Here is a 24,364-nt window from a genome sequence, read left to right on the forward strand (position 1 = left end):
GGTCTTTACCACAGGAATTCTTTTGAACTAACAAGGTCAAAGTATCTCAGTTAAACAATAACATTTTTTATCCTGCAAAAAAATCTTCATCTAGATTTAAAGCTGACTTGAAGGCCGGTTGTACTTTCCGCCAAAGCAACCTGAAACATGCTGTCATTCCCTCTGGTCCTGTGAATCTACCTACAAATTCTGAAAAAAACATCCACAAATTCATCTCCGACTCTGCTTTTGCTGATTTTCAACTTTATCAGAAAAACTTCCTTTTTGGTTTTTAGAGTTTTAATCACAAAATTTGATACTTTCTTTTTTGAAATTTGTTTGTATTTGTGGTTTGTAAATTTCACCATCACAAAAACTATTTTTTAAATGAAAAGCCTAAACTTTTCTTATTTAAGCCTAATTTAAGCCTGTAAATCCTTAGGATTCTTTATGTAAATTAACTCTCCTTGTTTTTTTTTTCTTTCTCTTTGTGTCAAATTAAATAATTCTATTTGTTAACACTACTAAAAAACTAAGTGTAATTGTGAATATATTTCGGAGTTGTCTCATGTTTTTAAATTGCACTTTGATAATGTTTCATTTTTGTACCTGATCCGGTTTTTCCGGAAGTAACTCTACGTAGTTACTTCCTTTTCCGGTTATCGCTCTCGCTCTCTAAGACAAGTAGGTGTTTTATTGTGAAGGGGAGCGCAGCTTTTTCTCGGTTCAACGGGTCTCCTTCCTTTGACTGTCCCGGGACAGTGAGCCAAAGTCCCGCGATGATCTGCGTGCTGCTGGTGGCCGGGCATGGAGCCGTGTTGGAGGCGCAGATCAAGGTCTCAGCCTTGTGTTCTTGTTTGTTTGTTTGTTTGTTTGTGTGTTTGTGGTGTGCACGCCAGGGGTGCAAAGTTCGCGGCGACACGAGCCCTCAAAGCTGCATTGGCAGCCGGTAAGCATGCGCAGTAGATTAGAACCAGCGGTTTGAGGCGGCGCGTTCGCGCGAAAAGGAGGTGGGGCTATATATATATATATATATAATTTGTCAGAAGCTCAAACTTTCATGAAAAATGCATTGTTGCAGGACTCCGTACAAATAAAAAAAAATATTACAATAATTTTTAAAAATAATTTCTTAACATTTGGAAGTTTTAGACCTCTTTGACAGGTAATTTAAATTATTTGGAAAAGCCCAACAATAAGTCAATAACAAGTCAATAATAATAATAATAACAACAAATCAATAGTAATTCAATAAATAATAATAATAAATCAATAATAAGTCAACAATAGATTTACCCTTAAAAAAAACAATAGATTCACTGATTCACGTTAGTGATCAATTTGTGTAACACAGATGTTATGGTGTCGGGTTTCAAGCAAACAGTCTGCCCTCTTATCAAAATGTGTTTCCACAAATGTTTTGAACATAACCAGACTGTATTACTAGTTGGTACCACAGTGATCCATCTGGGTTAACTCTTTTTATAGTTAAGGCCCACTTTTTCCTGAAGACTGACTCCATTGGAAACCTGCAAGAAAAGTTCAGTCACTGATTCAGAAATGTATAAATCTATATTACTATAATAGCCTAGTCCTAGTACTGTATGTAACTCATTGACTGTGTCAATACTGTGTCACTCAATACTGACTCCTGCTGGACCGAAAACATCATTGCAGGCAACCAAGTTAAGAAAGTTCACTGATTTATTAATTAACCCTTGTGCTATCTTAGATGACCCCACCCTTACATTGACGTGTTCTCCCTACCATGACAAAGGTGGATGAAGGTGGAAAGATTTCATGTAATCCATGGACACCAGTGAAGATCACAAATCAATGAAGAAAAAAGGTTCAGAGCACTGTCTAGTGGGTCTAGATGACCCAACTCCCAATGTTAAAGTGCCTAGGATAGCACAAGGGTTACATAAACTAAACACCACATTATTTGTCATTCCCACGTCTCGCTCTATAATGCCCCAGCATTGAGGGGCTTTTATGCTGAAAAGTTTTGCTGAACAAATTTAACCTCCAAAACATAAAATGAGTCAGTTTGTAACAGACTTGTATTCTGCTAGATCAAACAGAGACGATACTTGCATACATAGCTTTTCATGTGTTCAATGGCATTAAAGACCCATTCCAATAAAAATGGTGTTTTTATTGATGGATGACATTTATAAAGAAAATTAAGCTTAAAACTGCATTTCTGATCATTTCTTTATTCAAATTGTTGTGAAAAAGCTTGTAGGTGTGATGTTGAAGATACAACGGCAGCCCAACGTCTCCCCACTCTGCTCCATTCTGATCATCTGTCAGACAAACAGATCCATGAACATCTGTGTTTTCCTGATCTGAGCTGGAATCTGGATCTAAACTGGACGGATGGATAGATCTGATACTGATCACCATTTTTGTTGCACCGCTAATGTTAGCTTTGGGTTGTGAGAGGCTGTAAGCTAGCTGGAGAGAGGGTAAACAGAAGGATGATGAGTGGATGTGGAGGGTGGGCTTACTCTGCACCAACAGTCCCGCAAATTTCTGATGAACTCCTGCTGCCCTGAAGAAAGTATGTCTCAAGGCCCGTACACATCGGGACGAATATTCGCCAGCCGTTATTCGCCAGCGTTTTTCGCCACGTTTTTTGTGTTCACACCCAGGCGATTTTCGCTGACGATGAGCCGAGCGAACATGCAATTTCATTCCCTGACATTAGATGGCGCTTAATTTAAAACAGAAATACTCCCTGTACACAAGGTGGCGCTGCGCAACTTCACTCTTCTTGAAGTCGCTTTTCACTCAGAAGAAGAGAGCAAGTATTTACGCGATTGTCAGAATCATACACAGAAAACATGAATATTTCAAGCACCAGTAGCTCCAGCTCCAGTTTCAGGGATGAAGAAATTATTGTTGTGTTGAATGATGAAAGACGCGTTAAAAGACGCCGATTTTGGGTACATCCCATAGTTACGAGAAGAGAAGAACATGGGGAGTTTTATCAACTGGTACTAGAGCGGAAAATGTATCATGAGCTTTTTCGGGGATATTTTATTTCTTCGCGGCTGTGTAGACGCTACTTGGCGTCTATCTTCTTCGCTGGTATGTGTGCTCAGCAAGACAGTTTTGTGTTTGAGCACCCCCAAGTTGTGTTTTACTGTAACTTCAGAAGCTCCAGACACGTGTGCAAAAGCGCCATTCTCATTGGTCGTATAGTTTTTGACGCGGCGCGTCAAACCAAAAAAACAAACTTGAGGTTTTTTTTAAAAAGTGACGCTTTGACGCGTGGCGTTTTTCGCGTCGGTGTGCACACTCACATTGGTGCCCTTTGTTTAGTCACGAGGCGTTAAACGTCGGCGAATTTCACGCGCGAAATATGTCCCGGTGTGAACGGGCTTTCAGAAAACCACATAGGTATTTTGGCTAAAAACAGCATAAATATAAAGGCCACATTTACAACAGATCAAAAGATGATCAGAGTGAGTCTTGAAGAACTTTCGGGGGTTTTAGGTAGACATTTAGTAGTTTGACATGGTTGAGGATAAGTCTACCTTTCCTGAACAGCAGCAATATGGCCCCAGACCATCACACTACCACCACTTGTTTCACTGTTGAGGTGTAACTTCACACCAGATGATACACACAGCGTCAAGAAACTTGAACTTGGTCTCAGTCCACTAAGAACTTTTCCCAAAGTACAGAGAATCATGAAGACATTTGGTGTCAAACCTGGACTTGCTTAGCAGCAGTTTCAGCCCTTTATTCTGTCAAGAAAACCTTTTTTTCTAGTCTTCTTCTCATAGGAGTCATGACCTCTGAACTTACCTGAGCCAAGCAGAGTTCCATAACTATTTGATGTTGTTTTCGGTTTGGTGACATCCAAGATGAGCCCATGTTGTGTCCTTGGATTCATTTCTACTGTTGCATGCTGCCTTCAGATGTCGATCAGGGCTGTGCAGTGGTTCTCGGGAGTCCCAAAGATGTGAAAACATATCAAATGTTCTTCTAACTCTCTCCAGACAGATTGGTTTCTCAAACTCTTTTCTAGCGTGAAGGGACTCTGCGCTTCAGAGGATCCTTTGGTCTTTAAAAAAAGTATTTTCTTGTAGTCTCTGATATTTTAAAGTGTGAGAAATGTGCAAACATCTGCACAAACCCAATAGTTTGTATCACTGTGGGTGATCTGGAGTTATTTCTCTGTACAGAATGATGACACGGGTCTGTATCGCCACTTGGCGGGGGTTCCAAAGGCCATGCTCCCTGGCATTGGGGGAAAGAAGATCCTGGACTTTTGGTGGGAAACCGTGAACTTGTAAGTTCATTTGAAGCTTCATGTGTTTTGGTGTTTTATTCTTGTGACAGAGCGCCTCTATATGTAGCCACATGCACACACACACACCACGATGTCGCGGAGCGAGCGCTCCTAGTCAGCTGTTTTTAGACGGGATCAGTGGGCGGAAATGAAGTCACCAAACAAGTGTGTGGGAAAAACAAATTCTTCATTTTATTATTCAATATTACTGTGTGTAGGATTTTGGGGTGGAGGGATTTATTGCTGAATAAGGTGGATTATTCTATGTATTTTCTGTATAAATGGTTTGCAGAAATGGCCAGAATGTGGGGAAGAAAATGCCTAATCAGGGATGATTGGTATTCAGCTTAATGGGAGGGGCTTGAACCACATAAGAGGGAGAGGTTGGTTGCAGTGGGGGCAATGAGGATTGAGCTCCCATCTTGTCTATTCTGATGTATATATGTACATCCCTTGTGCTGTCTTGTAGGGTCCAGATAACCCCAGAGTGGGGTCATCTGGACCCTACAAGACAGCACAAGGGATACAGTAAATTCACTGAGAATGATTACGTTTGGGATTTGTGGAACACCCATCCTCATCACACTTCCAGAATCTGTAACTCGTACCGTTTTCTAGGCGGCAGCTGTTCACCGAGGTCTACCTGGTCACCAATGCAGATAAGTGAGTCCGGTCCTCTTCATGGTCAAAGGTGAATGTGTCCCCATAAGCTGAGGCTGTGCGGCTTTCTCAGGTACAAACATTATGAGCGCTGGGCAACAGCTAACGACTTCCCTGTGGAGAACATCGTGAACAACGGCAGCACCACGCTGCAGGACCAGCTCGGCGCCGTGGCTGACCTTGTGCTCGCCGTACGCAGCCGGAGGCTGCAGGATGACATCATGGTGGTAGGGTAGCCGCTGCAGTTGACCGTGTTCATTCCTTCTACAATTGTCTGCTGATTACATCACTTCCTGTCTTCAGATCGCTGGAGACATGCTGTGTGCCGACCAGAACTTTGACATCGGACAAGTGGTTCGCTTCTTCAGGTCAAAGGTCGGGGAGCTTTAGGGGGCTCTTAAACCTGCATCATGATGGTTTTCACTTTAACACCCCTCCAGTCCTAGAACAGAGAAGCACCTAAATGGACGACGTTCAACCGCAATGCTGGTCCTCGAACCCAAGCGTTTTCAGCCCGTGTCAAAATAACCTTTTTCTTTCATTGAGATGAATTTTCAGCCTCCATCGTAATTCATTTTTACCTTCATGGTTAACTCAAGGGACCCATTGCTGTTAATTATAGCAAACAAAATTTGTGCCGTCATGCGATTTAATTTCTTTAGCAATTAACCTGTAATTAATAAATGGAATGAATCTCTCTTTAACATGTCTTATACAGTGGGGTAACACTTCCATCGATGCATCCATACATCAATTTATATTCCTCTGATCCAACCAGATTGATCTGTTTGAAGCAAGTTGTTATGGAAATGAGCTATACCATTATAAAGTAGTTTCAAAGGGAAATAAATGGATTATATCAATATTGGGAAATTAGCATTTGGATTGAGGTACAGTCCAGTATTTACAATAACACAAAGAACTCAGTTTACTCTGCCTGTTTGTGATGTCATGACCGAGCGCCAGCACAGCGGATGTCACATACGTGATGGCGAGTGGCAGAGGAGAAAATGCCAAACAAAAAAAAGACCATTACGATCCAATGTGTGGAATACTTTGGATTTGGAGACGTTTTAAATAAGTCACTAGCTGTTTAAAGCGTTTAGTAAAAGACTACAGCAACACACCTAAACTCTCCAACCGCCTTTTAAAATGACATGGAATTTCCCACAATGCTGACTGTCCAAGTGAACCCGTCCCGCTGAGGCTGCAGCTGCAGCAACAGACAGTAGTGTCAGCCCTGAAGAGGCCTAGGCTGGTAAATGTTTTGGCCAAAGATGTCCTGGATCCATTTTAGGTCAGTGAATCGGATCGTTCAAAATAAACCAATATCGTCTCTGAAACGTATCAGCGACCACAAATTAAGATGGGAATCAAATCGGGTTAAAATAATTTGTCATCATCCTACCTTATTGTCATTCTGGACTTGGTTTTCAGCTTCCATCACAACTGTCAGCTCGGTCTTGTCTCTGAAGCTAGCAGGAGCGTCCCTGGTTAGTTCTTGGATGGGAAAACCACCGAGTACGCAAAAACAGAATCTTAAGAAAGTCAAAAAGACCCTAGTTTAGGAAAAACGTTCAAAGAAAATAATGTTATCAAAAAAAGATTTTCAATAGCACAGTAATAATCGTTTGAGAAAACTGTCAGAAGAACCGACAGATGGCTGGATCCAAATGCAGCAGGTTTATTAGCTCAGCTAAAAGTCCACAAGCAGGCAGGAGTCGATAACAGGCATAAGATCATCAGAGGAGAGACGGATCCAGGCGAGAGTCGGGGCAGGCAGCAGGAAAACCGATTCAGGAGACAGAAGATCAGGTCCAGATATAACGCTCAGTGATGAAGGCAGAGCGGCACAAACAATACTTCACAATACTGAGCTTCACTCAGTCCAGAGCTTAAATATACTGTAGTTGATGAATGAACGAGAGTATCCAGGAAGTGTTTGCTGGGGTTGCTGGCAACTGAAGTGTGGCTAGATCCTAGGAGACAGTTCCCACCGGTGACCAGAGGGGGAGACAGAGTTCAGACGTCTGACAAAAACATGCTTTGTGTCTTTTAAAAAAAATAGGAATTCTTGGTGAGACCATTTTTCTCACCAGACTGACTGATTTATTTTTGCTTATTTGAAGAAAACAATTTTGTAATGATGTTTGATTTCTTTCTCAAGGGCTTGTTTTCGCAGTACATCCGTTTTAGCCTTTATAGTGGTTGATTGATATCGTCAATGAAGCTGAAGACAGAGTTCCTGGTGAATCCAGAGACATCCCCTTTTCCTTCAAAGAAAATGGGTGGAAGCTGTTAGTAGGCTCCCTTAACCCTTAAACACTGACGGTGTCGCCAGCGGCACCAAAATAACACAAACTCTTCAAAATAAGCAATGAAATACAAATGTAAAACCTGCAGAGCGATGAAAGCTACTGAAAGAACGAATACACCGGAGCTAAAGCTCCAGTGTCAAAGGGGTTCAGCTGGATCAGGCTTTTGTCTTTGTGTTGCAGCCGGGGGAGCTGATCATCTTCTATGAGCTGGAAGACGGTGAGGAGAGCAGCTCCAGGGGGATTGTGGAAGTGTGTCCTGAAACGCACAGGTGAGGCTGTAGAGCGCCACACCAAGCGCTTCATCAGCGGTAGTTTAGTTTGGTTTTACCCCTCGCTTGTCCTCTCATCAGGATCACACGCTTTCTGGAAAAACCTCAAGAAGGTGAGACGGTCTCTCGGCTGGCCAGCGTTGTGTTCTACTGCATCCAAAAAGACACCCTGTCCTACATGTCCCAGTTCCTGGAGCTGCAGCAGGAAGCCCCTCAAAAGACCTTTGGACAGTTCTGGGTGTGTCTTTTCAGACCCCCCTTCTGCCTCTCGTTCGTCCTCCTTGCGTTTTTCTATACTGCTTTTTTTCAGCTTCACTTTCTCCTGCTGCTCCTCAATGAATCAATGATTTAATGAATGGGAAAATAGTAGAGCCGTTTTACTAGATGCCTGCTGCCTCAGCTGATGGTGGTGGGACGAAGGGGTGGACTTCAGCAAAGACTGCACATCCACAGTCAGGTTTCTTCAGGGAACGCTGTGTCCTCGCCGTGTTTGAGCTGATCTGGTTTGCAAATGTCATTATTTGTTTAATATTTCTGTAAACCATTATTTCAGCTGTAGTCCCTGGCGACAACAAACGCATAAACTCAGCAATAAAAACGGCACGTAAGACAAAAAAGTATTCATAGTTTCAAAGTTAAAAGTCTGTACTCATTGGATCGAAACACTTGCATGTAAATGGATAAATAATGAAACCATTTAAATGGTCCAAATGTGACACGCATCCAACACTGACGTGTAGGATGTGCATGGTAAATGGTGTATATAACTGTACGGTGCTTTTCTACCTTCCTCGAAGCGCTTTACAACCCGTTCACCCTACACACGTGCACGTTTGTGCAGCGTGGGAACAGGACAGGGCCTCGTCAGGTCGTCAGAGGTTAGGAATGGAAACTGAATAGAATAGAATAGCAGTTCAGTACACATTTATTTCAGCAAACAATTCCAAATGAAACAAAGTGCGTTCGACTCCTGGCTCCATCTTTCAGTTTGCCGTGTGGGAATGACTGAATCAGCGATATTTTCAGATGTTTTATAAACTCTCTTTTACTTCCTCCTATTCTTCCTTTTTCTACCTGGAGTACATTCTACCTTGTTCTTCTGTTCACAGTGCAAAAACCAAACCTTACGAAAGTAAAAAGACCCAGAAGAAAAATGATCTTCATTTCTGTCTTGAAAGAAAATAACAAAATAATCTTATTTAAAAAAACGTATCCCAGTATTTTTCTTTTCAAAATACGCATTCTTGCTAATCCCATTTTTTTTACCCCATGGGCAGATTTTTTGCTCATTTAAATAAAAATATTTACAATATAGGAGTTATTGACTTATTTTTAGGGGCCTGTTTTTGCAGTGCATCTTCCATGTTTTCCTGCTGTTGTTTTTCCTGGTTTTCCTGAAGTTCTTCTGCTGCCTCCCCTGTACTTCCTCCTGTTTTTCCCCTTTTTTATGCTGCTCTTTCCTCTTTGCCTCTCTCCTTTCTGTTGCAATGAAGTTTTCAGCGTTGAAATCCTTGCTTTGCAGATGTTTGATGGTTTCCACACCATCCATCTGCTCAGAGAGCAGTGACAGATGTCCCCGTGTTTTCTGCAGGAGTGGCTCGTCAACGAGAAGCGAATGGACGTGTTTGGCATGAAACTTCCCACGGGCTTCCAGCTTATCGGACAAGTGGTGGGTGTGTTAGAACTTTTCTTTCGTTCTGTTGCTGCTGCTGAGCCAGCAGGACCAGGAAGGTTTTAGACCTAAAGAAAATCTTGCATGTGGTTCCATCTTTCATCCGCCATGTGAAGGAGTGGGATCATGGACAGCTCAGACAATGGCCTGACACTTTCTGATGCTTCGCCGCCGTGTCAAGTCACAAGAGTAACGCTATGCAGGAATGTTGAGCGCCTAATAAATGCTGCAAGAAGTGACGGACTTGTGAATTAAACTGTTTCACTGATAAAAGCTCTAACTAATCCAACCGTGGGTGGAAAGAAGTAAAGGTGTGAGCACCAATGAGCAAACACTGATTTAAGCCAACGGTGTCAAACGAACATGATGGTGAGAATCAGATTACCAGACTGGTTCTTGGTGGTCCTGGAGCTTCTCTGCAGGCATCTCTGCATTTCTGGTCTTTTTAGCAGTGGAACTGCGTTAGCCTTCTAACACATGAGCTGTCACTGTCGACCCCCGCTGAACAGACATACTGTAACCCCCCCGACCGTTCACGCCGTCAACGGGAATCCTCTGATGCAGAGAGGAGTGGCTTTTCATATCGGCTTTGTGTCGTTATGCAGCACATTACTCACGCAAAGTGTTGCACAACAACACAAAGCCACTTCTTACAGCTACAGAATCAGCTGACATGCGTGGATTTTGTTAGCACTTCACTACAGTACAGGGATGCATATCCATGAATGCGGCTTTTCTTGCTGGAATTGCGGTTGAAAAGTCGAAAGAACGTAAATGGTGGAAAAGGGTTAAAGTCCCACTCTGATCATCTTTTGATCTATTTTTAATGAAGGATTATTCTCAAATCCAAGATCCTGTCGTTTTCTAGAACACTGTTTCTGCAGAGCAACAAGAGTCCGCTAGAAATTCACCTCTGAGTTTGGGAGGTGGGACTGTTAGTGCAGAGTCAGCCTGCCCCCATTCTCATCATCTAACTGTTCACACACTGTCCCACTAGCTTACAGCCCCTCACACCCCCAACCCAACATTACTTATGCAACAAAAATGGTGATCAGGATCAAGTCTGTCCATCCGTCCAGTTCTGATCCAGATTCCAGCTCAGACCAGGAAAACAGAGACGTTCATGGATCCGTTGGTCTGACAGTGGATGATCAGAATGGAGCGGAGCAGAGAGACTGTGGCTTGCTGTACTAACTTGTACGTCGCACTCACAAGCTGGTTCATAACCATTTGACTAAAGTAATACGTAATTTTTCGTATATGTGTCCTTCATCATGAGAAAAATACCACAAGAACAAATTAAAAACACCCAAAACAGAGTTCCCGTCAGAATGGGTATTTAAACGTTGTTGTTTTTTAAACTTGTCTCTGTTTGGTGGTGGTTCTGTTTTGACTCTCGTACACTTTCAGGGACTCTCGGACTACACCAAGTGGCTCACCCATTACTCTGCTAAAAAGCAGGACTGCATGGCTGTGGCCATCACCTGCCGCTCATATGCCAGGTGAGGGCGACACACTCCACAGAGCTTTCCCCCGCCTCGCCCCCGCTGATGGAAGCTTTCTGCTGCCTCGTAGAGTTGGGCTGATGGGAAACCCGTCAGATGGATTCAACGGTAAGACCATCGCCATGACCATCTCTAACTTTTGGGCTGAAGTCACTCTGCTGGAAAGCCAGACTTTGGTAAGTAGACGGTGGAACTGATGATGAATATGCTGTGCAGGACCTAAGGTTCTGTGTGGTTCTGTTCTGCAGGCGTTAGTCCCTCACCCTCTGAACGACCCCACAGAGTTTGGCAGTCTGCAGGACCTGTTCTGCATCAGCAGAAAGGAGGGGTAGGACGCTTGTCCACAGGGCCGAAGAGGTCCACCTTACAGTTTAATGCGGCCCTCTGTTCTCTGCAGGTACCTGGGTGGTCTGCGGTTGCTGCAAGCCACATGCAAAAAGTTCTATCAGTTCTGCTCCAAACAAGGGTGAGAGCACTCAAAGCTCTTCAAGCTGATGCAGGCTTTTAACGATGGAGGCATTTCTGTAGCATCATCAAAAATAAAAGTCAATAGCAGAAATGAAAAAGCATTTCTGCTATTGAATTTTATTTTCAATGATACTACAGAAATGCCTCCATAGTATTTCAGGGCAGTGCTGTCTGTTTTCTTCTGCAGGATCGCTCTGACCAAGCAGAACTTCACCCTGAAGTACGACACCAACATTCCTCGACAAGTGGTGAGGAGAGTTCCGACCCCGGTCTAATTGTGAGCATGCTCAGTGTGTGACCGTCTGCTCTGTGTGTCGTGTCAGGGCCTGGCTGGAAGCAGGTAAATACTCTGAGGTCATGCAGGTCTCCCAGTTTGAGGTGCCTCGCTGAAGTCTTCCCGCTCTCGCCTCAGTGCCATCGTATCCGCCACGCTCAAGTGTCTGATGAAGTTCTACAACATAACTGACGCTGTAAGGCAGCTTTCTGCACTTTTAATACTTCATTTTCCCAGATCACACTGCAAATTCTACTTTACTATCTGAATATATTTTCAGAGATTAATATTCCAAATAAAATAAAGAAACGCATCATAAAAATTATGTCTATCCAAATTTTTTTTTTTTTACAAGAAATCGTTTTAAAAAAACCCTGCGACAGACTGGCGACCTGTCCAGGATGTCCTCTGCCTCAGCCCACAAGTGGCAAGGATAGGCTCCAGCAGCCCCGTGACCCCGAAAGGGACAAAGCAGGTTTAGAAGATGGATGAATGAATCTTTTTTAAAAATCTACTTTTTGATCCCTCCCAGAAATCCTTTAGGTGATCTTCTCAAGATAGTTTAAGATGCAAGCTTTTTTAAAAGGCATTTTTTTTTCTTTTTTGTCGATTTGAGAACAGATATACTCAGAAAAACAGTTTTAATCCTAATTTTCTTTATACAGTATCCCCCCGTATTCACGGCGGTTAGGGACCAGAGACACCCGCCAATACGTAGAGTCCACAAGTACAGAGACCCCCCCACAGCCGAAGAGTGTCCATCACCAATCCTTACCCGTTAAAAAGACCTTCTGAAACATTTCTGATGCTTTGTGAAACATTTATTAAAGAACATTGCTCAACATCAGGATGTTGGTATCAGACCAATAGACCGTAGTGTGTTTCATAACATTAGGAGTGTCTCTCTGTCTCTATGTGCCTTAAAACCAGGGGACCGTTCTTCCTCCTTCATCAGTTCAGTGTCAGAGGTCATCCTCTTCCCAGAGAGGCCACCTTCATTCCTCCTTCATTCATCCCAATGATAATTATTCTCCGTGATGATCTTCTTCAGCGTTTTAGGACATTGTCCCTCCGTTTCTGATTCAGCTGATGCCATTTCTCTGTGCAGAGGCACAAACTTTGGTTATAGCCATTCATCAACCGCTGGAACCAGCCGTTGAAGGCCGACTGGCCGGCCTGCTATTCATCTCCGCCCCCCTTCTTAAATTCTAGCAGCTCCTCCCTCAGACCCAAAAGTCTCATACATGCGTCTTGAGTTGTCTGAGTTCTGTGATGAAACACGAATCAGCAGGCGAACACCGTATATGAGAAAAACGTACATGTTTAAAACTTACATCAGAGTGGATCTAAAAGGAACAGTTGGAAAACTGGGCCTAATAAAATGTCTAGTGAGTGTACTTTGGAATATATATTTAAAATTCTTTTTTTTTCCAGAAATTATTTTCAGACATACCGTAACCTTTGGAGGTCATTTTTAGAAAACAAGCTTTAAAAATATTGTGAAAAATCTTCTTTGGTTTCCAAAGAAGATTTTCACAAAGAGCTTCTCAGAAATTCTTTTAAATCTTTAGAATTAGGAAAAAAATGTGCAAATTGTTTTTGGAGTTTTGTTGTTATTTTTTTCTAAAATCACTTTATTATTTCTTTTATATTTGGAACAGGTTTTTTTAGACAAAAAAAGCTATACCATTTTGTTTAAACATGGAGTCCTTCACCTTATTTGCATGAATCCCATTTTTTCTCCCAGTTTTGTGAGAAAGAGTTTTCTTTTTCATCTACTGCAGGATCTCCCCAAACCCATCCGTGCCAACTTCATCCTCAGCGTGGAGACGGAGGAACTGTTCATCACAGCCGGTCTGCAGGACCGAGTGGTGCAGGTCTGGTTAACCAGCGAGGATTTGCTGGGTTCCTCCAGGTGGCAGTGACAGGATCTCCCCGTCTGTCTGCAGGTTTACGAGGGTTTGGTTTACATGGACTTCAGCAAGCATCTCATGGAGCAGCAGGGCTATGGTACCAGCGCTTCGATAATTCTGTCTGATGCAGGACCGGTTCTAGACGCAGGTCCGTCTTGTTCACCTGCCTCCTACTCTCAGGGAGCTACGTCTCTATGGATATGAAGAACCTGCCGACGTTCTGGCTGGCCTACCTGAGCGACCCCAGTGACTCTGGGAGGATCCACAGCAACATCCGGCAGCGCTGGCTCAACGGTATGTGCCAGTGTGAGCGTGTGATTGTGGGTCAAATGACCAGGAACCCTGCTCTCTGAGAGCAAACATGGAAACATGGAACTATGATATTTTGGAAATTACATTTAGCTTTTCTGTGCTGCTTTTAAAAATAGGTCAAATCTGTTACTATACAGTAGGATCCTCTATAAGTAACAGACCGTGTACATTTTAGAAATGAATGGCTGACACGGAGGAGTAAACCGTCCCATGAAATGAATATTTATACCTTAATCATCTTTTTTTAATGTCTAAAATGACTATTTGTTGTGCGGTGTAACGCGTTGTCACGGTAACGGCTACCAAGCTGTTACCCTGCTTTGCTGCAGGAGGGGTACGAGGACTACCCGGTGGAAGACAATAGTGTATCTGCTAGGGCTGGGCGATATGGCCTAAAATTAAAATCTCAGATTTTTTTTTTTTTTTTATTCGATTTCTGACTTTTTCCTGATTTGTCCCCCCTACTTAAGGAAAGCAATAAGTACAAATGCAGACAACTTAAAGCAAATTTTATTTATTTAATCAAATGCAAGACAAATGTAACCCCCATTTCTGGGATGAATAATAAATAAATGAACACACTCTTGCAATCAAAGTCCCAGCTGGGTTTTAAGTCACACTTTGTAGTCTAAATGGTAAATGGTGTATACATATATAGTGTTTTCTACCTTCTTACGAAGGCCCAAGGCGCTTTACAGTCACAGTCCCATTCACCCATGCACACACACATTCACACACTGGCGGCGGCTCCGCTGCCGAACACTGGTGCCATCCTCCCACCAGAGGCAAGGTGGGGTTCAGTGTCTTGCCCACGGACACTTTGACACATGGGCGTGCAAGGCGGGAATCGAACCTGCAGTCTTATGATCATGGGTCGCCGCCCTACCGCTGCACCACGGCCGCCCCATGGTGCAGCGTGGTGTCTAGACTAAAAGGCGACAAACACATGTGTTGGTAATGCAAGGATTACCAACACAGCTCATATCTTGGGTCTAAGATTTTAATTAATAATAATGGATTAGATTTACCTGTGCTTTTCCAGACGCTTACAGTGTGTCCATTATTAATTCACTCCTCATTCATACTACGGTTGTAGCCACTGCTGCCCTGGGGCAGACTGACAGAGGCCTACGGCCCCTCTGACCATCACCGGGACATTCACACACATGTGGAGCCACACTGGAGGCAAGGAGGGTGAAGTGTCTTGCCCAAGGACACAACGACATTTGGCTGGGGATCGAACCGCCAACCCTTCGATCATTGGACGACCCGCTCAACCGCCTGAGCCACTGCCGCCCGTGTTTATTAATGAAATTAATAAACACCGTCTTCTCCACGGTATATATGGTGATTGTTTTCCACCGTGCCCCTTTCCTAGTGATGGGTACCGAGCCCCGGTATTGAACGAGCCCCAGGGCAACATTCTTCAAGACCGCAGCATCGTTAAGATCTGAACTCAACGGTTCTGCTATTGGTACTGGAGAAGTCGCATTTTTTTGTGTCCCATAAGACATAAACTAGAGCTGTGACGTTGTGGGATTTTTGATCACCGCAGTGATGAAAATCCTCCAGCGGGCGTGTCACAAATGAATACAATTCATAATTACAACGCAGTATTCTTTATGAACAAATAACTGTAACCATCTAATTAATGAACTAACTATATAGGTGTTGTAGAATGACTATATGTGTGTTTATGTGTGTCAGCGCGCTGCGTGTGTAAGAGGAATGAGCACATGCCGCACGAGAGTGAGTGAGAGCGTGCACAAGTGTTGGGAGTGTTGGGGAGTCACAGATTGAAGGAGAACAGTTAAAAAAGGTTCCCCCCAGGTGTTGGAATAGGTTTTTGGTGCTGCTGCCTTTGACTGTGATGGGCTTTAGGCTAATGTTGCAGTGTGGGGGGGGTCTCTTCCTCCATGTCTGTAAGTAAGTAAGTAAGTAAATACATTTTATTTGTATAGCACCTTTCACAGACAAAAGTCACAAGGTGCTTCACAGGTTAAAATATGTATATATACATGTTACATCCCACCCAGAGGGAGGGAGAAAATAGGTAACATAAAGAAATTATTTTAAGCCGGTAAGGGTTGAATGGCTGTCAGTGCAGCCGTTTATTTTAAATGACAGCTGCAACTATAAAGAAGGTAACAAACTTAAATGCTCAGGCACTAATGCAATAAATAACCAAAAGAAAATTTAACTAGATAGACATCACTAAAATACAAAACATAGTCCAAAACACAGTTCACAATCAGAGGGGAAAACCAGGCAGTTTCCAACAGGCTCTAACGCCAAGTCCAACAACAGGGGGTCAGCTGATCAAACAGATTCCTCCCAGGAATTCAGCTGCCACTGGAACATAGGCTGCTCCAGGCTTTTATGCTTCCCGCCCAGCCTGGTGATTGGAGGAGAGAAAAAGCTGCAATCATCTCCTGCAGGAGGTGAAGTCAACTGATGTGGTGGAGGCTTCTGCAAAAGACACACAACCACACACACAACACACACATACACACACCAAAAGGCCTGGGGCCGTAACACCCCTCCCCTTAAGTTGCAAACCCCTAACCCTAAAGGTTTGTAACCAAAACCACCAAACAAAATCAAGTGTGTATATGAAACATTACCAAAACGATGGAAAAACCGGAATCACCCAGACCTGGACAGTGCATCTGCTATCAGGTTCTCTGTACCTTTTTTGTGATGGATTTGAAGGTTGTAGTCCTGCACCAACAAAGCCCAACGCATGAGACGCTAGTTGTGATTATACATACGAGATAGGAAAACAAGTGGGTTATGGTCAGTGCGAACAACAACTGGCAGAGAACTAGATCCAACATACACATCAAAATGTTGAAGTGAGAGCAACAACGCCAAAGTTTCCTGTTCTATGGTGGAATAGTTTGCTGTTGTTTGTTAAACCTTTTGGAAAAGTAACAGACCAGAGGTTCAACGCCATCTGCATTCTCCTGCAGAAGGACTGCGCCAACACCCTTTTGGCTGGCATCAACTTCCAGCACAAAAGGCCTAGAGGGGTCTGGTGCAGCTAGAACAGGTGCATGACACAATAAATATTAAAAACATAAAAAATAAAAAGCATAAACCACGTAAAACAATCATCTCAAGCCCAATAAAAGCAGTTTCAGTTAAAATGCTTTGCAATAATAAAAAGTTTTTAGTTGACTTTTAAAATAATTCACAGAGTCCAGGGAAGGTAGGGAAAATGGAAGTTCATTCCAGAGGTTGGGAGCGACAGCCTTGAAGGATCTTTCTCCTCTAGTTCGGAACCGTGTGCGAGGGACCATCAGCAGATTCTGATTTGCAGACCTCAGTGCACGAGATGGTCTGTAAGGGGCGATCAGATCACAAACATACGGAGGAGCTTGAGAATGAAGGGCCCTAAAAGTCAAAATTAAGATTTTGTACTGATAACGGTGGCAGAAAACCCAGACCAGTTCCAAACAACAGATGATTTGATTCCTTTCCTGGGAACAAACTTCCCACTCTCCCCGGTAGCCATGCTGTCGCCTGCTGATCGTGTGTGCTGTGATGTTGTTGTTTGTCGCTTGCTGATCGTGTGTGCTGTGATGTTGTTGTTTGTCGCTTGCTGATCGTGTGTGCTGTGATGTTGTTGTTTGTCGCTTGCTGATCGTGTGTGCTGTGATGTTGTTGTTTGTCGCTTGCTGATCGTGTGTGCTGTGATGTTGTTGTTTGTCGCTTGCTGATCGTGTGTGCTGTGATGTTGTTGTTTGTCGCCTGCTGATCGTGTGTGCTGTGATGTTGTTGTTTGTCGCTTGCTGATCGTGTGTGCTGTGATGTTGTTGTTTGTCGCTTGCTGATCGTGTGTGCTGTGATGTTGTTGTTTGTCGCTTGCTGATCGTGTGTGCTGTGATGTTGTTGTTTGTCGCTTGCTGATCGTGTGTGCTGTGATGTTGTTGTTTGTCGCTTGCTGATCGTGTGTGCTGTGATGTTGTTGTTTGTCGCTTGCTGATCGTGTGTGCTGTGATGTTGTTGTTTGTCGCTTGCTGATCGTGTGTGCTGTGATGTTGTTGTTTGTCGCTTGCTGATCGTGTGTGCTGTGATGTTGTTGTTTGTCGCCTGCTGATCGTGTGTGCTGTGATGTTGTTGTTTGTCACTTGCTGTTTCATGTGTGCTGTGATGTTGTTGTTTGTCGCTTGCTGATCGTGTGTGCTGTGATGTTGTTGTTTGTCGCTTGCTGATCGTGTGTGCTGTGATGTTGTTGTTTGTCGCTTGCTGATCGTGTGTGCTGTGATGTTGTTGTTTGTCGCTTACTGATCGTGTGTGCTGTGATGTTGTTGTTTGTCACTTGCTGATCGTGTGTGCTGTGATGTTGTTGTTTGTCGCTTGCTGATCGTGTGTGCTGTGATGTTGTTGTTTGTCGCTTGCTGATCGTGTGTGCTGTGATGTTGTTGTTTGTCGCTTGCTGATCGTGTGTGCTGTGATGTTGTTGTTTGTCGCTTGCTGATCGTGTGTGCTGTGATGTTGTTGTTTGTCGCTTGCTGATCGTGTGTGCTGTGATGTTGTTGTTTGTCGCTTGCTGATCGTGTGTGCTGTGATGTTGTTGTTTGTCGCCTGCTGATCGTGTGTGCTGTGATGTTGTTGTTTGTCGCTTGCTGATCGTGTGTGCTGTGATGTTGTTGTTTGTCGCCTGCTGATCGTGTGTGCTGTGATGTTGTTGTTTGTCGCTTGCTGATCGTGTGTGCTGTGATGTTGTTGTTTGTCGCCTGCTGATCGTGTGTGCTGTGATGTTGTTGTTTGTCGCTTGCTGATCGTGTGTGCTGTGATGTTGTTGTTTGTCGCCTGCTGATCGTGTGTGCTGTGATGTTGTTGTTTGTCGCTTGCTGATCGTGTGTGCTGTGATGTTGTTGTTTGTCGCTTGCTGATCGTGTGTGCTGTGATGTTGTTGTTTGTCGCTTGCTGATCGTGTGTGCTGTGATGTTGTTGTTTGTCGCTTGCTGATCGTGTGTGCTGTGATGTTGTTGTTTGTCGCTTGCTGATCGTGTGTGCTGTGATGTTGTTGTTTGTCGCTTGCTGATCGTGTGTGCTGTGATGTTGTTGTTTGTCGCTTGCTGATCGTGTGTGCTGTGATGTTGTTGTTTGTCGCTTGCTGATCGTGTGTGCTGTGATGTTGTTGTTTGTCGCTTGCTGATCGTGTGTGCTGTGATGTTGTTGTTTGTCGCTTGCTGATCGTGTGTGCTGTGATGTTGTTGTTTGTCGCTTGCTGATCGTGTGTGCTGTGATGTTGTTGTTTGTCGCTTGCTGATCGTGTGTGCTGTGATGTTGTTGTTTGTCGCTTGCTGATCGTGTGTGCTGTGATGTTGTTGTTTGTCGCTTGCTGATCGTGTGTGCTGTGATGTTGTTGTTTGTCGCTTGCTGATCGTGTGTGCTGTGATGTTGTTGTTTGTCGCTTGCTGATCGTGTGTGCTGTGATGTTGTTGTTTGTCGCTTGCTGATCGTGTGTGCTGTGATGTTGTTGTTTGTCGCTTGCTGATCGTGTGTGCTGTGATGTTGTTGTTTGTCGCTTGCTGATCGTGTGTGCTGTGATGTTGTTGTTTGTCGCTTGCTGTTTCGTGTGTGCTGTGATGTTGTTGTTTGTCGCTTGCTGATCGTGTGTGCTGTGATGTTGTTGTTTGTCGCTTGCTGTTTCGTGTGTGCTGTGATGTTGTTGTTTGTCGCTTGCTGATCGTGTGTGCTGTGATGTTGTTGTTTGTCGCTTGCTGATCGTGTGTGCTGTGATGTTGTTGTTTGTCGCTTGCTGATCGTGTGTGCTGTGATGTTGTTGTTTGTCGCTTGCTGATCGTGTGTGCTGTGATGTTGTTGTTTGTCGCTTGCTGATCGTGTGTGCTGTGATGTTGTTGTTTGTCGCCTGCTGATCGTGTGTGCTGTGATGTTGTTGTTTGTCGCTTGCTGATCGTGTGTGCTGTGATGTTGTTGTTTGTCGCTTGCTGTTTCGTGTGTGCTGTGATGTTGTTGTTTGTCGCTTGCTGTTTCGTGTGTGCTGTGATGTTGTTGTTTGTCGCTTGCTGATCGTGTGTGCTGTGATGTTGTTGTTTGTCGCTTGCTGTTTCGTGTGTGCTGTGATGTTGTTGTTTGTCGCTTGCTGATCGTGTGTGCTGTGATGTTGTTGTTTGTCGCTTGCTGATCGTGTGTGCTGTGATGTTGTTGTTTGTCGCCTGCTGATCGTGTGTGCTGTGATGTTGTTGTTTGTCGCTTGCTGATCGTGTGTGCTGTGATGTTGTTGTTTGTCGCTTGCTGTTTCGTGTGTGCTGTGATGTTGTTGTTTGTCGCTTGCTGTTTCGTGTGTGCTGTGATGTTGTTGTTTGTCGCTTGCTGATCGTGTGTGCTGTGATGTTGTTGTTTGTCGCTTGCTGTTTCGTGTGTGCTGTGATGTTGTTGTTTGTCGCTTGCTGATCGTGTGTGCTGTGATGTTGTTGTTTGTCGCTTGCTGTTTCGTGTGTGCTGTGATGTTGTTGTTTGTCGCTTGCTGTTTCGTGTGTGCTGTGATGTTGTTGTTTGTCGCTTGCTGATCGTGTGTGCTGTGATGTTGTTGTTTGTCGCTTGCTGTTTCGTGTGTGCTGTGATGTTGTTGTTTGTCGCTTGCTGATCGTGTGTGCTGTGATGTTGTTGTTTGTCGCTTGCTGATCGTGTGTGCTGTGATGTTGTTTGTCGCTTGCTGATCGTGTGTGCTGTGATGTTGTTGTTTGTCGCTTGCTGATCGTGTGTGCTGTGATGTTGTTGTTTGTCGCTTGCTGATCGTGTGTGCTGTGATGTTGTTGTTTGTCGCTTGCTGATCGTGTGTGCTGTGATGTTGTTGTTTGTCGCTTGCTGATCGTGTGTGCTGTGATGTTGTTGTTTGTCGCCTGCTGATCGTGTGTGCTGTGATGTTGTTGTTTGTCGCTTGCTGATCGTGTGTGCTGTGATGTTGTTGTTTGTCGCCTGCTGATCGTGTGTGCTGTGATGTTGTTGTTTGTCGCTTGCTGATCGTGTGTGCTGTGATGTTGTTGTTTGTCGCCTGCTGATCGTGTGTGCTGTGATGTTGTTGTTTGTCGCTTGCTGATCGTGTGTGCTGTGATGTTGTTGTTTGTCGCCTGCTGATCGTGTGTGCTGTGATGTTGTTCTTTGTCGCCTGCTGATCGTGTGTGCTGTGATGTTGTTGTTTGTCGCTTGCTGATCGTGTGTGCTGTGATGTTGTTGTTTGTCGCTTGCTGATCGTGTGTGCTGTGATGTTGTTGTTTGTCGCCTGCTGATCGTGTGTGCTGTGATGTTGTTGTTTGTCGCTTGCTGATCGTGTGTGCTGTGATGTTGTTGTTTGTCGCTTGCTGATCGTGTGTGCTGTGATGTTGTTGTTTGTCGCTTGCTGATCGTGTGTGCTGTGATGTTGTTGTTTGTCGCTTGCTGATCGTGTGTGCTGTGATGTTGTTGTTTGTCGCTTACTGATCGTGTGTGCTGTGATGTTGTTGTTTGTCGCTTGCTGATCGTGTGTGCTGTGATGTTGTTGTTTGTCGCTTGCTGATCGTGTGTGCTGTGATGTTGTTGTTTGTCGCTTGCTGATCGTGTGTGCTGTGATGTTGTTGTTTGTCGCTTGCTGATCGTGTGTGCTGTGATGTTGTTGTTTGTCGCTTGCTGATCGTGTGTGCTGTGATGTTGTTGTTTGTCGCTTGCTGATCGTGTGTGCTGTGATGTTGTTGTTTGTCGCTTGCTGATCGTGTGTGCTGTGATGTTGTTGTTTGTCGCCTGCTGATCGTGTGTGCTGTGATGTTGTTGTTTTTCGCTTGCTGATCGTGTGTGCTGTGATGTTGTTGTTTGTCGCTTGCTGTTTCGTGTGTGCTGTGATGTTGTTGTTTGTCGCTTGCTGTTTCGTGTGTGCTGTGATGTTGTTGTTTGTCGCTTGCTGATCGTGTGTGCTGTGATGTTGTTGTTTGTCGCTTGCTGTTTCGTGTGTGCTGTGATGTTGTTGTTTGTCGCTTGCTGATCGTGTGTGCTGTGATGTTGTTGTTTGTCGCTTGCTGATCGTGTGTGCTGTGATGTTGTTGTTTGTCGCTTGCTGATCGTGTGTGCTGTGATGTTGTTGTTTGTCGCTTGCTGATCGTGTGTGCTGTGATGTTGTTGTTTGTCGCTTGCTGATCGTGTGTGCTGTGATGTTGTTGTTTGTCGCCTGCTGATCGTGTGTGCTGTGATGTTGTTGTTTGTCGCTTGCTGATCGTGTGTGCTGTGATGTTGTTGTTTGTCGCTTGCTGTTTCGTGTGTGCTGTGATGTTGTTGTTTGTCGCTTGCTGTTTCGTGTGTGCTGTGATGTTGTTGTTTGTCGCTTGCTGATCGTGTGTGCTGTGATGTTGTTGTTTGTCGCTTGCTGTTTCGTGTGTGCTGTGATGTTGTTGTTTGTCGCTTGCTGATCGTGTGTGCTGTGATGTTGTTGTTTGTCGCTTGCTGATCGTGTGTGCTGTGATGTTGTTGTTTGTCGCCTGCTGATCGTGTGTGCTGTGATGTTGTTGTTTGTCGCTTGCTGATCGTGTGTGCTGTGATGTTGTTGTTTGTCGCTTGCTGTTTCGTGTGTGCTGTGATGTTGTTGTTTGTCGCTTGCTGTTTCGTGTGTGCTGTGATGTTGTTGTTTGTCGCTTGCTGATCGTGTGTGCTGTGATGTTGTTGTTTGTCGCTTGCTGTTTCGTGTGTGCTGTGATGTTGTTGTTTGTCGCTTGCTGATCGTGTGTGCTGTGATGTTGTTGTTTGTCGCTTGCTGTTTCGTGTGTGCTGTGATGTTGTTGTTTGTCGCTTGCTGTTTCGTGTGTGCTGTGATGTTGTTGTTTGTCGCTTGCTGATCGTGTGTGCTGTGATGTTGTTGTTTGTCGCTTGCTGTTTCGTGTGTGCTGTGATGTTGTTGTTTGTCGCTTGCTGATCGTGTGTGCTGTGATGTTGTTGTTTGTCGCTTGCTGATCGTGTGTGCTGTGATGTTGTTTGTCGCTTGCTGATCGTGTGTGCTGTGATGTTGTTGTTTGTCGCTTGCTGATCGTGTGTGCTGTGATGTTGTTGTTTGTCGCTTGCTGATCGTGTGTGCTGTGATGTTGTTGTTTGTCGCTTGCTGATCGTGTGTGCTGTGATGTTGTTGTTTGTCGCTTGCTGATCGTGTGTGCTGTGATGTTGTTGTTTGTCGCTTGCTGTTTCGTGTGTGCTGTGATGTTGTTGTTTGTCGCTTGCTGATCGTGTGTGCTGTGATGTTGTTGTTTGTCGCTTGCTGTTTCGTGTGTGCTGTGATGTTGTTGTTTGTCGCTTGCTGATCGTGTGTGCTGTGATGTTGTTGTTTGTCGCTTGCTGTTTCGTGTGTGCTGTGATGTTGTTGTTTGTCGCTTGCTGTTTCGTGTGTGCTGTGATGTTGTTGTTTGTCGCTTGCTGATCGTGTGTGCTGTGATGTTGTTGTTTGTCGCTTGCTGTTTCGTGTGTGCTGTGATGTTGTTGTTTGTCGCTTGCTGATCGTGTGTGCTGTGATGTTGTTGTTTGTCGCTTGCTGATCGTGTGTGCTGTGATGTTGTTGTTTGTCGCTTGCTGATCGTGTGTGCTGTGATGTTGTTGTTTGTCGCTTGCTGATCGTGTGTGCTGTGATGTTGTTGTTTGTCGCTTGCTGATCGTGTGTGCTGTGATGTTGTTGTTTGTCGCTTGCTGATCGTGTGTGCTGTGATGTTGTTGTTTGTCGCTTGCTGATCGTGTGTGCTGTGATGTTGTTGTTTGTCGCTTGCTGATCGTGTGTGCTGTGATGTTGTTGTTTGTCGCTTGCTGATCGTGTGTGCTGTGATGTTGTTGTTTGTCGCCTGCTGATCGTGTGTGCTGTGATGTTGTTGTTTGTCGCTTGCTGTTTCGTGTGTGCTGTGATGTTGTTGTTTGTCGCCTGCTGATCGTGTGTGCTGTGATGTTGTTGTTTGTCGCTTGCTGTTTCGTGTGTGCTGTGATGTTGTTGTTTGTCGCTTGCTGTTTCGTGTGTGCTGTGATGTTGTTGTTTGTCGCTTGCTGATCGTGTGTGCTGTGATGTTGTTGTGTGTCGCTTGCTGTTTCGTGTGTGCTGTGATGTTGTTGTTTGTCGCTTGCTGATCGTGTGTGCTGTGATGTTGTTGTTTGTCGCTTGCTGATCGTGTGTGCTGTGATGTTGTTGTTTGTCGCTTGCTGATCGTGTGTGCTGTGATGTTGTTGTTTGTCACTTGCTGTTTCGTGTGTGCTGTGATGTTGTTGTTTGTCACTTGCTGTTTCATGTGTGCTGTGATGTTGTGTGAAACTAACGCTACGGAAGCTCTGGGGAGCCAAAAATGCGCCATTACACAAAAACTCGATTTAGTCTTTTTATAAATCGCCCGTAACAAAAAATTTGAATTAATTCATTTAATCGATTTTTTAATTAATATTTAATTTTTTTAAATTTAATATTTGCTAAACCTCAAGATACGTGATACAAAACATCATTTCAGAGGGAAAAGGCAACTTTTATGATAAAGCCAAATTTGGTTTCAATCAAATAAAGTCCACAAGTAGTTTCCTAGATCGCTTTTACTGCAAGAAATATCCTCCATCAAATGTGGATCAACATTTTCTTTTGTTAATTAATGACAAAACAGATACCGTTTTTGGCTAATTTTATAGCAACGCGCTAACTATTTTGAGTTAAGCTGGCTTATTTGTAGTTTACCGAT

At 44.2% G+C, this 24,364-nt stretch overlaps 1 protein-coding gene across 1 annotated transcript in view; it reads left to right on the forward strand.

Annotated features, from left to right (window-relative positions):
- The first annotated feature begins 635 nt into the window (after positions 1-635).
- Positions 636-24,364, forward strand: part of LOC101158375 — a 49,352-nt gene continuing 25,623 nt past the window's right edge. The window contains exons 1-18 of the mRNA XM_023961243.1: positions 636-815; positions 4,179-4,285; positions 4,904-4,948; positions 5,019-5,172; positions 5,249-5,320; positions 7,444-7,532; positions 7,614-7,770; positions 9,124-9,201; positions 10,615-10,706; positions 10,780-10,885; positions 10,958-11,037; positions 11,107-11,175; positions 11,365-11,425; positions 11,501-11,517; positions 11,590-11,647; positions 13,236-13,328; positions 13,401-13,461; positions 13,545-13,658. Of these exons, the coding sequence (XP_023817011.1) occupies positions 759-815; positions 4,179-4,285; positions 4,904-4,948; positions 5,019-5,172; positions 5,249-5,320; positions 7,444-7,532; positions 7,614-7,770; positions 9,124-9,201; positions 10,615-10,706; positions 10,780-10,885; positions 10,958-11,037; positions 11,107-11,175; positions 11,365-11,425; positions 11,501-11,517; positions 11,590-11,647; positions 13,236-13,328; positions 13,401-13,461; positions 13,545-13,658 (1,510 nt within the window). The 5' untranslated portion in view covers positions 636-758. The remainder of the gene's footprint in view (positions 816-4,178; positions 4,286-4,903; positions 4,949-5,018; positions 5,173-5,248; positions 5,321-7,443; positions 7,533-7,613; positions 7,771-9,123; positions 9,202-10,614; positions 10,707-10,779; positions 10,886-10,957; positions 11,038-11,106; positions 11,176-11,364; positions 11,426-11,500; positions 11,518-11,589; positions 11,648-13,235; positions 13,329-13,400; positions 13,462-13,544; positions 13,659-24,364) is intronic.

The sequence above is a fragment of the Oryzias latipes genome, chromosome 13 (assembly GCF_002234675.1).
Source record: "Oryzias latipes chromosome 13, ASM223467v1".
In the NCBI taxonomy this organism is placed as follows: Eukaryota; Metazoa; Chordata; class Actinopteri; order Beloniformes; family Adrianichthyidae; genus Oryzias; species Oryzias latipes.